Source organism: Chaetodon trifascialis, chromosome 17, assembly GCF_039877785.1.
Source record: "Chaetodon trifascialis isolate fChaTrf1 chromosome 17, fChaTrf1.hap1, whole genome shotgun sequence".
Lineage (NCBI taxonomy): Eukaryota > Metazoa > Chordata > Actinopteri > Chaetodontiformes > Chaetodontidae > Chaetodon > Chaetodon trifascialis.
The window spans coordinates 3,164,022-3,181,539 of NC_092072.1; the positions used below are offsets into that span (position 1 = coordinate 3,164,022).

At 42.7% G+C, this 17,518-nt stretch overlaps 2 protein-coding genes across 2 annotated transcripts; both read left to right on the top strand.

Moving 5' to 3' along the window:
• Positions 1–224: 224 nt before the first annotated feature.
• Positions 225–3,312, top strand: LOC139345466 (major histocompatibility complex class I-related gene protein-like). Its single transcript, XM_070984070.1, has 7 exons — positions 225–311; positions 512–781; positions 1,261–1,539; positions 1,707–2,009; positions 2,202–2,309; positions 2,670–2,687; positions 2,864–3,312. Exons 1-7 carry the CDS (start codon positions 263–265, stop codon positions 2,911–2,913), a joined length of 1,077 nt encoding a protein of 358 aa, XP_070840171.1. The 5' UTR covers positions 225–262; the 3' UTR covers positions 2,914–3,312.
• A 3,354-nt stretch (positions 3,313–6,666) lies between these two features.
• On the top strand, positions 6,667–9,991 carry LOC139345468 (major histocompatibility complex class I-related gene protein-like). Its single transcript, XM_070984073.1, has 7 exons — positions 6,667–6,823; positions 7,024–7,293; positions 7,773–8,051; positions 8,239–8,541; positions 8,734–8,841; positions 9,202–9,219; positions 9,396–9,991. Exons 1-7 carry the CDS (start codon positions 6,775–6,777, stop codon positions 9,443–9,445), a joined length of 1,077 nt encoding a protein of 358 aa, XP_070840174.1. The 5' UTR covers positions 6,667–6,774; the 3' UTR covers positions 9,446–9,991.
• The last annotated feature ends 7,527 nt before the right edge of the window (positions 9,992–17,518 follow it).

Consider the following 17,518-nt stretch of genomic DNA (forward strand, 5'->3'; position numbering starts at 1 on the left):
GAAAGACCACAGGTCCAGGAATTCAGAAAAGACGCAGTGCAAGAATCGAGAGATCAACAGATCCGGAGAGAAGGCGCACAGAAACATCCTGCGCCATGTCAGGTGCGCAAACACGTCAGGTGAGTGCGCAGGTAAAGGTTGTCAGTGTGCGCCGGCGCGCGAAGGGAAAAACCCCAAACGATCCCTCAGAGAGCGAAGTCTGAAGGGAATAGAAGAGCTGAAGCATGTCGATCCTCCACAAACTCATCTTCATCAAAACAAGATGAAAGTGTTATTTTTGTTGCTTCTCTTCTGTCACGTTTCATCATCAGGTAAGATCACAGTTTAAATCTTTACTTTAACCTCTGTGCGTTTTGTTCCTGCGTAGATCACACTGCTAGTTTACTTTCACCTTTGTACTAACCTGATAAGCCTGGTGTGTTTGAACTGAATCAAACTGAATGCATCACATTTATGAGCGTGATGTGTGGACTGTATTTCTACTGAATCTGTAAACCTTGTTTGTCTGCAGTGAAACACTCCCTGAAGGTTTTCGTGACTGCATCTTCTGGAGTCTCAAACTTCCCAGAGTTTGTGGGAGCTGCAGTGGTTGATGGACATCTGTCACTTTACTGTGATGTCAACAGAAAGACAATAGAACCAAAACAAGAGTGGATGAAAACATTATTAGAAAATGATCCTGAGGAGTTGGAGTGGTACAGAGGACATTGCTTTCAGATTCAGCCAAACTTCTGCAAAGCCACACTGTACACTTTAAAGCAGCGCTTCAACCAAAGTGAAGGTAAAGTATGGAAAATATTCTGTTTGACTTTTTCCTGCTGTTCTGCATCTTAGTTGTACAGTGAGCCTCTACAGAGCCTGAAGATAATACTCAGATGTAGTTTTACTCTGAAATGTAAGTAGAAGTTGATGTAAATCATGCCATCCTGATGGTTTACAGACAGCAGCCGACCACAAGCCGTCAGTCAGCATGCAAACAGAAATCAGCTGCTGCTTTGACTTGTTGCTGCATGTTGCTGCAATACTCAAAATAAGAGAATAACAATGATTGTAAGTTTCAAACTGTGAAAGAGAAATTGTGTTTCATCTCTCATGTAAAGAGAAAGTGCACTGATTATGTGCTTTTGAATGATGAACACAGCTCAAGACTTGGAGAACAGCAGCTCATCACACAATGCAACAATATCTTTAAGATCATCTTTCACTGGAGATTTCATCTGTGCATCATTATTAATCACAGTCTCTGTTTGTGTCTGTCAGATGTTCATGTTTTACAGAAGATAAGTGGCTGTGAGTGGGATGATGAGACTGGAGAGGTTCATGGTTTTAGTCTGTATGGTTATGATGGAGAAGACTTTCTATCATTGGACATGAAGACGCTGACATGGATCGCTCTGAAACAACAGGCTGAGACCACCAAACTGAGATGGGAGGCTGAGAAAGATAGAGACAAAGATAATAAGATGTTCTTCACTGAGTTTTGTCCTGAGAGGCTGAAGAAGTATTTGGTCCTCAACAAGAGCTCTCTGCAGAGAACAGGTAGAATCACATGACCTGATGTACTTCCTGTCATTAATACATTACATGTAGTCTGACATCACCTTCTTTTTGATTGTTTTCTGCAGTAAGATTTGATTTAGTCCTAACCAATCAGAGCTGAGGCTGATAGTCAGAGCACAGTCAGCATGAGTTCTCTCTCTCTGCAGAGCGTCCCTCAGTGTCTCTCCTCCAGAAGACTCCGTCCTCTCCAGTCAGCTGCCACGCTTCAGGTTTCTACCCTGACAGAGCCACACTCATCTGGAGGAAAGATGGAGAGGAGCTTCATGAGGACGTGGAGCTCGGAGAGATCCTCCCCAACCACGACGGAACCTTCCAGACGAGCGCTGACCTGAACGTTTCATCAGTCCCACCTGAAGACTGGAGGAGGTACGACTGTGTGTTTCATCTCTCTGGTGTGGAGGACGACATCGTCACCAAACTGGACAAAGCAGCCATCAGGACCAACTGGGGTGAGACTGGGATGAGAAGGTGCTGAATGTGACTGCAGGTCTGTTGGTTGTTGTGGATTTTAGCTTCTTTCTTCAATTTAGCTGGAAATTGATCTTTAAACAACCAATAATATCCATCCTGGTTAAATAAAGGTTAAAATAAAAACAGATCTATGTGTCAGTCTTCTTTTTTAATTCTTCTTTCTTGAACAGAGAAGCCCAGTGACGAGACCGCCCTCATCTCTGCTGTAGTGGTTGTTCTTCTTCTCCTCTTCATCACTGCTGCTGCTGCTGGATTCATCGTCTACAAAAAGAAGAAAGGTGAGAGAGACAAATGGAGAGATTTTCTGCTTCTTTGACCTTTTCAGTCCTTTGGTTTCGTCTGTGAGTTGATGCTTTTATCCAGGTTGAAAAGCTGAAACAAGCATCAGTTCTCTGCACTGAACAGTTTGAAGCGAGCAACACTTTAAGCTGTGTGAGGCTCAGAGAGTCGTGATAATATGACTGTACCATGATGATGTGGAGAGAAGTGAGAGAACAGAGATGAAGCCAGGACTAAACAGAAGGAGAGAATGGATTTATTTTTCACTTTGACTGAGTAGAAGAGGGGATGAGCTGATGGAAGATATTCTGTCATTTCCAGCTGGAAGTGAAATGATTTGTCTTTTGTCTTGATTTCAGTCCAACGGCCTCCATCTCGTAAGTAACCTTTGATTGTGTTTCCTCTGATCTGACACACACTGTCTGCTGCAGATGAAAAGGCTTTCACATTATTGTGCAGATGAACTTTTTCAGGACTGTTTCCTGTATTTAGTGTTTGTGAAAGCTCAGTGCAGGATGAGTGGACTTGACACAGTTTGTTTGTGACCTTACAGCTCCTGACAGCAGCTCTGAGCTCTCTGAGAAACTGAATCCAGAGACCTGAACCACAAACACACTGGATGAGTTTCCTCATGTGACCTGAGACTCATTACACACCTTTACAGAACTAAAACAGAGCTTAAACATACAATTTATTTGATTTGTAAGTGTTAAAAGTAATTGTTGCATTTCACATTACAATTTTATAACATATATTGTATTTTAAATGTGTTTTTAAAAGTATGTTTTATTTTTGTAGTTCAGTAGATTTATGACGGCACAGTGTGATACCCACTGCAGGGCCTGATGATCCATCAGACATCATTAACATGAATACTGGGCTTCTGGAGGAACGCTCAGCCAACGTTTGGTGCATTTTACTGTCAACTGATGAACAGAAATGAATGTCAAAATCAAATGTTTTGTTCTTTCTGTTTCACTTTTCAATAAAATGTCCAGCTTTGAATCTTTTGTCTCTTTCTGTGAGTCCACACACTCATCTGTGACTGTAGCTGCAGTCATATGAACATCAGCAGTGTTTTAATATCTTGTCATGTTGATAGACTTGACACTTTCTGACGTGTGCTGTACCTGCTCCCACTTATAAGGACACATGATACATGCTGTCATTCATATGCTGAAAGCACACAGCTTCACTTTCAGTCCAATAAACAAGCTGCTGAAGTGCACTGGACTCTAAAAGCTTCATAAAATACGAAATGACACCGTCTGAAACACAATGAGGAAGTCAGGAGCCTCTGAGTCGTCCTGGACTCTGATCTTTACTCTGCAGTTTAAGAGGAGGAACCTAAATTAAGGTTTATCACTTCAACAACATCTCAGGATGAACATTTCAGCAGCAGAAACAGGCTCATGAACCTTAATCTGAAACAGGTTATATTACTGTAGTTCTCTCTGTTCATTCAGAAAGCAGCAGCCACAGTCCTCACATACACACAATGTATGTCGGCAGTATGTTACTGATGCACACATGCAGCTACACACACACACACACACACACACACACACACACACACACACACACACACACACACACACACACACACACACACACTTGACTGAAGTAAAGGAAGTTGTCAGACTGTTGAACAAGACTTCCTCTACAGTCCAGTCGTTAGTTTCTCACAGGAAGAGGATTTGGTTGGACCGATCTGCAGGTCTCAGTGGGTTTCAGGTTCAGTCTGGGACCAGGTTTAATGTCCGTCCACTCATCAGGACTCCAGCTCAGTGTGTGTGTCCCTGCAGCTCACATGAAGCCACACCACCTTCAACAGTGGAGATCAGCTGTTGGTCTCAGTGGACTCAGTGTGTCTCTGTGGTCCAGATGTAATAACAGATGTGGTTCACTGCAGTCTCTGTCTGTCTTTCAGGTGTCCACATTTTACAGAGACTGGAGACACACCAATAAGGCTTTAATGGAGACGACTTCCTGGTGTTTCACCTGGAGACACAAACATGGATCGTCCCAAAAGCTCAGTCTGCCATCATCAAACACATGTGGGACAGAGACACAGCTAGAAAAGACTTTTCTCAGAACTTCCTGCATGTGGGAAATGCACATTTAGTTTATTTCGCCTGATGAGCTGCACATGCAGTTTGACATTTGTCAATAATGTTGACTTTTTAATTCCCATGGAGTTCAGCGCCTCTGCTGTCACTGTGGTAAAGCGGCACAAACACTGCAGCAGTGTGTGTTCAGAAGAAAGAAAAATAATGGTGAGGAACAAAACCTTTTTACATTTAATAATGAAAGCTTCAGGCTTTCAGGACATGACTGTGATATCCATAAATACATTTTCCTACTTACAGCGATTGATTTCTTGTATTTTTACTTTTCAATCTTGATAATTTATCATTTATTGGAAGGTTTGAAACAGCTAACACACAGCTTCTTTCTTGTACAGTACTATAATACTACAAAGCAACCGAGAAACATCATTTGAACAATGATGAGGTCAATAATTCACTTCATGTTTATTAGATTCACCAACAAGGAGGTGACATCACACCAAGTAGACTTCAGGGTGTGTTTCAGTCACTTTCCACTAGAGGGCAACAACAACAACAACTGCAGACTGATGGTGTGACGAGCTGTGATGATGATGATGATGATGATGATGATGATGATGATGATGATGATGATGACGTCAGACAGGAGCTGCTTATGAAAACAATGCCGGTTGGAAAAATTGGGAAACTGTTCACGCTGCCATCATTTAGGGAAAGAAAACTGGGCCTAAATTGTGCATATTTCACTGAGGAATAATCACACATGCATCATTGTTGTGTTTCCCTTTTCTTTACGCTCATTTTATACATCAAGCCCAGCACAGGAAAGGTCATGACCTCAGAGTAAGAACACACCCACAACATCGTCTGAGCCTGTAAGTTAACACCCCCACTTCTTCTTCTACTGTTAACGTTATGTTTAACAGAACTTTATCGATACACACTTTGCTCATGTCACAACTGTCTGGTCATTCCAAACATGTAACTCACAAATTCCTCGATTCTGAACTGAGTTTCAGGCTGAGTCAAAACATGTGCAACCACGTCTGCAGTTATCTGACCGTCACTTAATGCAGACTGAACATGGGCAGCTGGAGAACTCCAGGGAGCCTGAAAGCTCCACGTTCACTGAATCCTTTGTTTCACTTGTGTTGCTGGATTGACAATGAATGCAACTGTAGCTTAAAGGTGTTCTTTAATGTAAGAGTAGCATCATATATCACGAGTAATCCTCATGTGGTCATCATCGTATCATGTGATCATTCTGACAGCAGATTTGTGAAATACTGTGACTCATCACTCCATCTTCAGCCAAACCTCCAGCTTTGATGCACATCTGTTTCACATCTCGTTCACTTGTACATGTGTATCAGTACATGCTTTACTGGCAAAGCGTTACTACAAATGATTAAGATGTGAATTTGAGATGAATTGTGCTGTAAATCCACTATGTGCCTGATGGTTTTATGTAGTTTTTATTGATTTAGTTTTATTTATTTGTTGTAAGAATCACAGTAACAGAGGGAAGGTGGAGGCATCTTTAATTGTTTGTTCATTTGTATTGTACCCTGATGATGATGCATGGAGAGGGTTTGGCTCTCCAGGTGAGCACCGTCACGTCATGACATCAATGATGTTCGTCAGGCAGGAGAGACTTGATCTAAACTGCTTTCAGCGAGTGTTTGAAGGAAAGATGAAAAGTGCGATCTTACCTGGAAATGCAAAGTGGCTCAAGAGAGACAGCAGAATGACGACCTTCATGTTTGGAGGAGGAGGAGGAGGAGGAGGTTTCATCGCAGTCTTAAGTGTCGAGCTGAGTTTCCTGTTGGATTTGAGGTGTGAGGAGCTCCGGATCCAGAAAACATCTCCATCTCCTCACTGCGCCACCCAGCGGGGGTAGCGAGAGAGACATGAGGGTCGCCAAACCTCCTCCGTCACTCATGAGGTGGAGATTACTCATGACGCACAAGGTGTAAACTTCAAATGTGCAAAAAGAAACACCTGATGATTAACAGAAATAAGAACAACTGACAATTCAAATCCGTTTCTGACTGAAGAGCAGATGAGAGTGTGAGCAGTAAAGTCATTTCTACATATTCTAGTCTGAATAAAACCTTAATTTCTTGGTAGTTTGTGAAAGACCACAGGTCCAGGAATTCAGAAAAGACGCAGTGCAAGAATCGAGGGATCAACAGATCCGGAGGGAAGGTGCACAGAAACATCCTGCGCCAGGACAGGTGCGCAAACACGTCAGGTGAGTGCGCAGGTAAAGGTTGTCAGTGTGCGCCGGCGCGCGAAGGAAAACCTCAAACGATCCCTCAGAGAGCGAAGTCTGAAGGAAATAGAAGAGCTGAAGCAGGTCGATCCTCCACAAACTCATCTTCATCAAAACAAGATGAAAGTGTTGTTTTTGTTGCTTCTCTTCTGTCACGTTTCATCATCAGGTAAGATCACAGTTTAAATCTTGACTTTAACCTCTGTGCGTTTTGTTCCTGCGTAGATCACACTGCTAGTTTACTTTCACCTTTGTACTAACCTGATAAGCCTGGTGTGTTTGAACTGGATCAAACTGAATGGATCACATTTATGAGTGTGATGTGTGGACTGTATTTCTACTGAATCTGTAAACCTTGTTTGTCTGCAGTGAAACACTCCCTGAAGTATTTGTTAACTGCATCTTCTGGAATCCCAAACTTGCCAGAGTTTGTGGGAGCTGCAGTGGTTGATGGACATCTGTCACTTTACTGTGACGTCAACAGAAAGACAATAGAACCAAAACAGGAGTGGATGAAAACATTATTAGAAAATGATCCTGAGGAGTTGGAGTGGAACAGAGAGCAATGTTTGCAGATTCAGCCAAACTTCTGCAAAGCCACACTGTACACTTTAAAGCAGCGCTTCAACCAAAGTGAAGGTAGAGTATGGAAAATATTCTGTTTGACTTTTTCCTGCTGTTCTGCATCTTAGTTGTACAGTGAGCCTCTACAGAGCCTGAAGATAATACTCAGACGTAGTTTTACTCTGAAATGTAAGTAGAAGTTGATGTAAATCGTGCCATCCTGATGATTTACAGACAGCAGCCGACCACAAGCCGTCAGTCAGCATGCAAACAGAAATCAGCTGCTGCTTTGACTTGTTGCTGCATGTTGCTGCAATACTCAAAATAAAAGAATAACAATGATTGTAAGTTTCAAACTGTGAAAGAGAAATTGTGTTTCATCTCTCATGTAAAGAGAAAGTGCACTGATTATGTGCTTTTGAATGATGAACACAGCTCAAGACTTGGAGAACAGCAGCTCATCACACAATGCAACAATATCTTTAAGATCATCTTTCACTGGAGATTTCATCTGTGCATCATTATTAATCACAGTCTCTGTTTGTGTCTGTCAGGTGTCCACATTTTCCAAAGGATAAGTGGCTGTGAGTGGGATGATGAGACTGGAGAGGTTGATGGTTTTAGTCTGTATGGTTATGATGGAGAAGACTTTCTATCATTGGACATGAAGACGCTGACATGGATCGCTCTGAAACCACAGGCTGAGACCACCAAACTGAGCTGGGAGGCTGATAAAGATAGAGACAAAGATAATAAGATGTTCTTCACTGAGTTTTGTCCTGAGAAGCTGAAGAAGTATTTGGTCCTCAACAAGAGCTCTCTGCAGAGAACAGGTAGAATCACATGACCTGATGTACTTCCTGTCATTAATACATTACATGTAGTCTGACATCACCTTCTTTTTGATCGTTTTCTGTGGCAGTAAGATTTGATTTAGTCCTAACCAATCAGACATGACTTTCCATCAGAGCTGAGGCTGATAGTCAGAGCACAGTCAGCATGAGTTCTCTCTCTCTGCAGAGCGTCCCTCAGTGTCTCTCCTCCAGAAGACTCCCTCCTCTCCAGTCAGCTGCCACGCTTCAGGTTTCTACCCTGACAGAGCCACACTCATCTGGAGGAAAGATGGAGAGGAGATTCATGAGGACGTGGAGCTCGGAGAGATCCTCCCCAACCACGACGGAACCTTCCAGACGAGCGCTGACCTGAACGTTTCATCAGTCCCACCTGAAGACTGGAGGAGGTACGACTGTGTGTTTCATCTCTCTGGTGTGGAGGACGACATCGTCACCAAACTGGACAAAGCAGCCATCAGGACCAACTGGGGTGAGACTGAGATGAGAAGGTGCTGAATGTGACTGCAGGTCTGTTGGTTGTTGTGGATTTTAGCTTCTTTCTTCAATTTAGCTGGAAATTGATCTTTAAACAACCAATAATATCCATCCTGGTTGAATAAAGGTTCAAATAAAAACAGATCTATGTGTCAGTCTTCTTTTTTAATTCTTCTTTCTTGAACAGAGAAGCCCAGTGACGAGACCGTCCTCATCTCTGCTGCAGTGGTTGTTCTTCTTCTCCTCTTCATCACTGCTGCTGCTGCTGGATTCATCGTCTACAAAAAGAAGAAAGGTGAGAGAGACAAATGGAGAGATTTTCTGCTTCTTTGACCTTTTCAGTCCTTTGGTTTCGTCTGTGAGTTGATGCTTTTATCCAGGTTGAAAAGCTGAAACAAGCATCAGTTCTCTGCACTGAACAGTTTGAAGCGAGCAACACTTTAAGCTGTGTGAGGCTCAGAGAGTCGTGATAATATGACTGTACCATGATGATGTGGAGAGAAGTGAGAGAACAGAGATGAAGCCAGGACTAAACAGAAGGAGAGAATGGATTTATTTTTCACTTTGACTGAGTAGAAGAGGGGATGAGCTGATGGAAGATATTCTGTCATTTCCAGCTGGAAGTGAAATGATTTGTCTTTTGTCTTGATTTCAGTCCAACGGCCTCCATCTCGTAAGTAACCTTTGATTGTGTTTCCTCTGATCTGACACACACTGTCTGCTGCAGATGAAAAGGCTTTCACATTATTGTGCAGATGAACTTTTTCAGGACTGTTTCCTGTATTTAGTGTTTGTGAAAGCTCAGTGCAGGATGAGTGGACTTGACACAGTTTGTTTGTGACCTTACAGCTCCTGACAGCAGCTCTGAGCTCTCTGAGAAACTGAATCCAGAGACCTGAACCACAAACACACTGGATGAGTTTCCTCATGTGACCTGAGACTCATTTTACAACTTCACAGAAGTAAACGAGACTGAATGAGAACAATAGTTAGAATTTATTTGATTTATATTAAATGTAATTGTTGTAGTTCAAATTACAAATTTAAACTTGGTCTTTTAAATCTGTTTTTAATGTTAATTTTTATTTTATGTTTCATTTGAATTTGATGCAATAATGTGTTTCCTATCAAAGTTTCAGAGCATGTTAAATTAGTTTTTTTGATTAATTTAAATGGTATTTTATGGTTTTTGAATAACTGCATTAACTGATGATCCATCAGACATCATTAACATGAATACTGGGCTTCTGGAGGAACGCTCAGCCAACGTTTGGTGCATTTTACTGTCAACTGATGAACAGAAATGAATGTCAAAATCAAATGTTTTGTTCTTTCTGTTTCACTTTTCAATAAAATGTCCAACTTTGAATCTTTTGTCTCTTTCTGTGAGTCCACACACTCATCTGTGACTGTAGCTGCAGTCATATGAACATCAGCAGTGTTTTAATATCTTGTCATGTTGATAGACTTGACACTTTCTGACGTGTGCTGTTATCTCACTGTCACAGTCATCATGACCTCGATCCATGTGTAATTATTAACTAATAGACAATCTCAAACCTTCCCTTCAAAATACTGGAGAAAGGTTTGATAAACAGCTTCATCTGAGTCATCAGTGACCTTCAGATCAACAGTCATTTGAAAGATGAACTTCAGAATTGACTGAATTGATCTTGATGTTGTCATTAAAAGGCTCAGAGGTTCAGTTGGTCCATCAGGTCCTGCTCTTCACTGGATCTCTTCCTTTAAGGCCAGCAGCCAAGTTTCCACTGAGAGTTTGTTCAAAAAAATGTTCTTAGCAGTTCAACATGGACCAACCCTTTGATGAGGACACATGATACATGCTGTCATTCATATGCTGAAAGCACACAGCTTCACTTTCAGTCCAATAAACAAGCTGCTGAAGTGCACTGGACTCTAAAAGGTTCATAAAATACGACATGACGATGAAATGACGTCTGAAACACAATGAGGAAGTCGGGAGCCTCTGAGTCGTCCTGGACTCTGATCTTTACTTTTGCAACTCAAGAGGAGGAACTTAAATTAATGCAGCTGTTTATCTCTTCAGCAACATCTCAGGATGAACATTTCAGCAGCAGAAACCGTCCAATGCAGTAAAAGCTCTGAGGCCTTCAGGTGAGGCTTTTCCTGAACCTACAACAACATTCAAACCTGGTCAAGGTGCGTTTCATATCAGTTAGTAAAATTCTCCTGTTAGATGTGTGAGGATGAAAGAACACTGAACATAATGATACCACAAGTTTGGATACGCTTTTCTCGACCTGCTCACTGGATCTTGTGGTTCAGACTGTGTCTTTCCCCATTTTACCACCAGAGAGCAACACGAGCCTGAAGCTTCTCATCTGTGAGAGAAGCCACTGCAGACACAAGCTGCCAGAGCATTTCCACACCTCCAGCATCTCAGATCTCTTACATCAAGATTGGTCTGTTCTTACAAAAAGCCTGTTCTCTGCGGCAGATCATATCAACAAGTCCCATTAAAAAGTGAAAGTAAACGGGAGTGCTCCGTTTAATCTTTGAGACCAGGATCTGAGGACTTGGTGTGGCAATTTAAAGGGACAGTTCACCCCAAAATCCAAAATACTTTTTCAAACCTATAGTGCTATTTGTGCATAAAAACACTGACATGGGCAGGTGAGGTGCTACACAACAAAGGTGACGTTACAATGAATGAAATGTTCATTTATTTATCTCCTTTGTCCTGGAGCAGTGATTACAAGTCATTTGCATGCATTTGAAAGTCCCAGTAGGTCTCTTGAGCCTGTGATCTCCCCTCTTAGCTTGAAAATGACTGTGGGTAAGTAAGTCCTTTATGGTGGGGGCCTCATTGGTAATAGAAGAACTACATAGATGATGTTAAATGGAGCTGAGAAATCATTCACACCACTGAATCTGTTACACAAACAGATTTAGGTGAAAATTACTCAGAAGGGAAAGAGTCAAGTTTGATACTGACTACAATGTACAAAAATTGCTAAACTACTTCATATGAAATAAGAAATTGTGCCAATTGGACAAGCCACAATACACCAAACACTGACCAAGTGAAGTTGTTTCAGTGAAGGCATCAGCATCAAAACTTATCACATTATAATGAAACAGCTAAACTTAGGGACTAAGTTTAGAGTTGCAGTTCTCACTATGGAGAGAGAGTGAATTATTCTGTTGCTAATTTATGGCAGAGCTGCCATTCATAAATCCCATGCATGCAGGTCCAACACACAAAAGACAGAACCTGATGTGGGGAGTCCAGAACCTGCAGGAGTGAATAAATGCTCAGATTAAATATTTTCAGCTTTTCCAAAACCAAGACAGGTCTGCCTTTGAAGAAAGCCCTCCAAACAAGCCTTCAAACTACAATGTCTGTTCGCAGCCGTCACATCAAACATGATGATACATTTGTAATGCTACAATTAGGAAGTCATTTGCTCTGATGATTGCTCAGTATTTAGGACTGTAGGACCATTGACTGTGTGCCGCGGGGTGCCGCTGCTCCCTCACTCGTGTTGCCAAAATCAAAGCTGATGATTCACTTCTACAGGCTGACGTGGAAATCCAACGCCGATTTCACAAACACCAAGATGAAGTCAAGCCCCTTTAATGTCCCTGACTCACCAGATCTGACCCTCAGCGAGGCCTTTCTGGAACAACAGCAGGTTGCACGTCTCAGATTCAGGCCTAAGAGGACTGAAACCGGTCCACAGGCAAAGATTAAACCTGTTTCTTGTGATGATCATATTCAGTTTTTTTCCTTTACATTCTTCCAATACGTGCATGGCAGCTTGGCACGCATTGTGTTTGTATCCATGCAGTATAAACATATTCAGACCGTGCAGGGAGGTTTGAAATCTGCCTTCAGGATAAGAGGTATGCACGACAGGCTGTGAAGATTTCTCTGCACAGTTTGTAACCGCTAACAATGTTGCAAATGTTATCACTGTCAATGTGTGTTTACGCTTCATCTCTCTGCAGCCTGCAGTATCTTTGGGGGTTCTCTTTATTAGATAAGTGGCCGAGGTTCCCAGCCTCTTAATTGGAGATGTCTTCTTTCAGGTCAGACTGAAGCCTGTTTTTGTAACCTCTGTCTACTTAAGGGTCCCGCCGTCTCTGCAGCCTCTGTTCCTGAGGTGGCTGCTGGAGGAGCTGATCCAAGTAGAAGAAAAGTTCAGAATTCGTGCTGGACGTGCACCGCGGCAAATCTTCTACATATCAAATCCTTATCAGCTTATCAAACCTTTACATGACACTGGTGGGTTGATTTAAAATGAGGTTTGACCGCACCGATTTCTGTCCCATTTTATCTGTAGCTTCATCTTAGAGCTGTAGCTTTTGTTCAACCTGCTATGGATTGAGTTTGTGATTAAATGGGCCTTTTTAACGTATTTTTTCCAGAAAAAAGGAGACCTGCCTCGTTAAGACAGATCATGAGCATTGCTTTAAACTGATTATGGCATTTTAAAGAGTTTGCTCTTTAATTTGAAACTTTACACTCAGTTTACTTAAACTATTAGGATTGTGATGAGGACTGAGCTTTGCAGGAGCGTAAGGGAAGGTGGCAGCATTTCAGTGCCGTTTTAATATTTTATCCACTCCAGACGTCTTCACTGGAATGACAGATGTCAGATGCACTCCCAGACAGACAGACAGAAATTTGAATCAATCAATATCCTTGTCGTTGAATAAAGTCTACTTCAAGTTCACACGTTCTCAGGGGCGTCTGCAGCCGGCTGCTCATTTTGTCCGGGGGAACTCCGCTGACCCCTGAGCCACTGCCGGGGATTGTCCTGATGCAAATCAGGAGGGGGAACCAATTCATCGTCGCACAATTCGATTAGACATCTGCATATTGAGCATCTGCACCCCATGAAAATCTGCCAATACCTACCCTCCCTCCCCCCCTGCTCTGGCCCCCCACGGGGGTAGTGCCCCACGACCCCAGGGGCGGCCTCTGTCCCTGCTCCCCACCGCCTCCCCCCGTCTCCCCCTCATGTCCCCTCCTGACCCTGTCAGGCCCGGCTACAATACCTGACCCCGCCCCAGAGACGGGACGATTGGAGTTCAAGGTAAATGTCCTTTCTCCGTGTCTGTCTGCAGACTGCCCTGCCCGGCCCCTGCCTGGCCCCCGTCCGGCCCCTCTCCGGCCCCTGTCCAATAATCACATGCACAGATCTTGTTTTCATACTTTCTCACACACACGCACAGCTTTTTTTTTTTTTGGAGAAGACATGACTTTGCCTTGAAAATGAAGGCTTTCCTTTCTCTGGAGCTTTTCCATTGTAATCCAATCTGACCGCTGCCTCTTATTCACAGTCTGACCGCTGCCTCTTATTCACAGTCTGACCGCTGCCTCTTATTCACAGTCTGACCGCTGCCTCTTATTCAGACATCTCTGCCACTCAGACGATTTCCCTCCTTTTTTCCTCGCTGTCATTGAATCATCAGGCTCTCTCTCAGCTCTGGGAAGAGAGAGCGAGCACGTCAAGAGGTTGAACACAACGTGGTGACTCGTACCACACGCAATGCAACGTGGAGATGTGACGCCATGCCATAAAAAAACAGCTAATATATTTCAAGCTTAATTTCTGGTGATATAGAAAGATCCAACATGTGAAATTCACCATTAAAGAAAACTGCAATCTCCCCATCAGCCTGTCTCTAAGAAGGGAGCTAAAAACATCCAATTTTTGTTGTTTTTACCAAAAAGTGCAGTTCGACTTTGCAGCTCTCAGGTGTGAATGAGAGTGACGGCGGGATGGGACGCTGTATGATAGTGCTCATCCTACATTTGCCAACGTAATTATCTAAAATAATTTCTGCATAAAAGCAAGAATCCCGTCTACACAGTGAAGCCTTGGTTTTCTTGAAACTACCCATTAGAGCCGTGGTGGAGCCTGTTAATCAATTAATATCATTTAAAAGAAGATTATGCTGAAAGATAAGCACAGGAAAGTCACTTATTTCTAACTTTCTCTTCTGAAACTGAAACCCAATGCATGCAGCTGACACGCTCACAGTGTTTGGATACTGAAGCTGGAATTTGCCAGGGACGTGACGGTCAGTAAATCGTATGTAATCCACCCGAGACAATCAGGTTTTTGCAGGTGCAACATGAATCTCCCAGCAACCACTGCAGTTTCTGTAGGTTCATCAGAAAACTGCCTCATTTGCTCAGTATAACAACCAAGCTGAACAAAAAGAGACATGTGAGAGGGTTTTGCGGCGAGCGTGGGTCAGAGCAATGAAGTAAAGATGCACTGAGGTAATCCGTTTGTATACATATCTTCTGTGATTAAGTGTCTGTGTTTTAAAGCAACAGTTCATCATTTTCTCATCAAATGTTTGCCAGCTTCCTGTGTCCATCACAGAAGCAGGTCTGAGACTTGTTTAGTCCACATCAGCAAAAAGACAAACAGAAGGAAGATGCCTCCATTCTGCCCTCTTTGCTCCGTCAAAAGTGGGAAAAATACACTCAGCAAATCCAATACATGTGTCTCATTTACACATCATAATTTAAGGCAGGCGGAGCACTGTGATCAAGCTTGAACTAGCTGACTGGCACCAGCTGCTTCATTCGTGCTCACAAACACACAGCTGTTCATTCTTGTTGCTGCTCGGATTATTTGAGGGCTTCATTTTCCACCAAATCTAACAAACATTTGCTCTAACTTTGCTAAATATAAGTGTCTGACTGGAGTGTGTGTAGAAGCAGACATAAAACAAGACACTGTGTGGTTTTAAGAGAAATAATGAAGCTTCTTTTTAATCAAACAGCAGCTGGGACCTGTGTCTTCATGCAGCACCTCCTCATGGGGTTAGCCAGGTGTCGTGCATTGTTGTATCTAGTCGATATTTAGGCAGCAAGGCTAGCATTTTCTTCTTAGTGAAAGCCTTTGTGAAATGTGATGTTCACACATCCAGAAACCATGTCTGCGCTCAACACAGACGTGTGTCTTCACTTTGTCTCTCGGTTTGACAGCGAACAAATGAACTTCCTCGAGTTGGGCTCCTTTAAAAGAGAAGTCGCCTCCTTTACTGTGCGTCTCCTTTGTTGAGCTCACTTTCCCTCAACTTGTCACATCTACATCTACTTCTGCGTTTCCCACGATGCCTTTGGACAGCACCCAGAGAACAGGCGTGGACTTGTGACATCCACCTGTTGGCTGCACTTCAGCGAAATTTCTCCAAACATCCACTGTCAGAATCATGCACGATCAGCGTTTTGCAAGAACAAAATGTTCAGCAGTTCAGGTTCAAGCATGAAGTCTGGTCATCCACAAGGAAACCTGAAAACACACGAGCCAGAGGTCGTGTGTTTCAGTGTTTATGTGTGTCGGTATGTGTGCCGCTGATCACTTTGAACCTCGTCTCTCCGATTCTTGGCAGGAAGTGAGCGTCAGCAGCTCTTGGTCGTAAAAGTGCTTTTGGTCGCTCTCCCAGAGTGCACTGGGAAGGGAGAGGACAGAGAATCTCTGTGTCACCTCGCCATGGCACGGGATGTGAGGAGATCGTTGGGAATGTCAATAATCGCTCGAACCGAGGACGAGCTGCCGCCTGCTTTCAGTGCGACTGAACCACCTGAATATCAAGTTAAGAGAAATTAAAATGCAATTATGGCTCTTTTTTTTTTTTTCAAAATGAAGCAGTGACACCTATAAAGATGATGCATGCCCTTTGATCTCTGTACCACAACACGGTTCTGATGTCAATTCACAAGCTTTAACTTTATATGACTGAGAAATGTGTGGATGATAGATTTGAGAATAAAGCCACGCTGTCTCTCTGAGGGTGGGTGAGGGGGTCTATGGCGCCGACCATGACTAATGGTAGCCTAACTGTGCTGCGTATCGATGAATCCATGCTGTCTGCACGTCTGTGGTGCTGAAGCTGCAGACTGATCTGTAAAAGCATCTTTTTCGTCAGTTTCATCTTGGATCTGTAGTACTCTCAAAACTATAAATACTTAATTCCATACTATATTGTAGCCGACATACTCTATACGGCAGAGTCACCTTCATGATCATAGTGACAAGCAGCAACATGTAGTTGTGGAAGAGCGAGAGGATCATAGAGACACACTGCTGCCTGTGGTGTTCCTATAATATTCTTTACTTGTTACTTAAATATACACTTATAAAATGACGGCTGTTTGTTGGAGAAAAGGAAGATAACTGGACCATCACCCCTGTTAAAAACTCAAAATCAAATCAGTAACCGATAACAGCTAACACAAGGACAAAACCCACTGTGAACTATGGAGTCATTACCCGTTTCATGACCAAATCCAGCGTGATGTGTACAGTGTGAAAATTTAAGGTGGATTGCATTGGATTGGATGCATTGTATATGATCAGGCAATATCATGCTTTTATTTTGAAGACCTGTCTCCTAGAAATTATGTTTGTTTACAACTAATTATTTTAAAGGAAACATAATGCAGAATTATGTTTTGCATTAACATCATGAGGAAATTAATGTACCTGCTAAGTTGCAAAAATGTTGATACTGAACGTATGTTTACTGACAACACATTTTATTTGTTGTTTTAATGGTTATGTTTAGGCAGTGACAGCAGTTGGTTAATGTTAGGGAAAGATTTTGGTCTGTTTTAACACAGAAAAAGTCAGCAGACATCAGGATCATCCCTCCGACTTTAACCAAAGTGCTTTTGTTGCCTAAACCTCACCGCAGTCTGGACGTGAACCCTGGATTCTGGTGTCAGAGTCCTGCACTTTGTACACCCACCAACCACCCCGAACACCTCCCTGCAACACCAGCACAGGACATGAATGAAGTTTAATCCACCCTGACTCTGATCATAATCCAGGCAGCGATTGCACTTGTCATATTAGCTGTATAGGTGCTCTATAATAAATATATCCTATGATAACAAAATCTGGGTAAATCAAAGTAAAAACATTTGTAATTTGGTGATTTCTCACAACTTAAGAGAG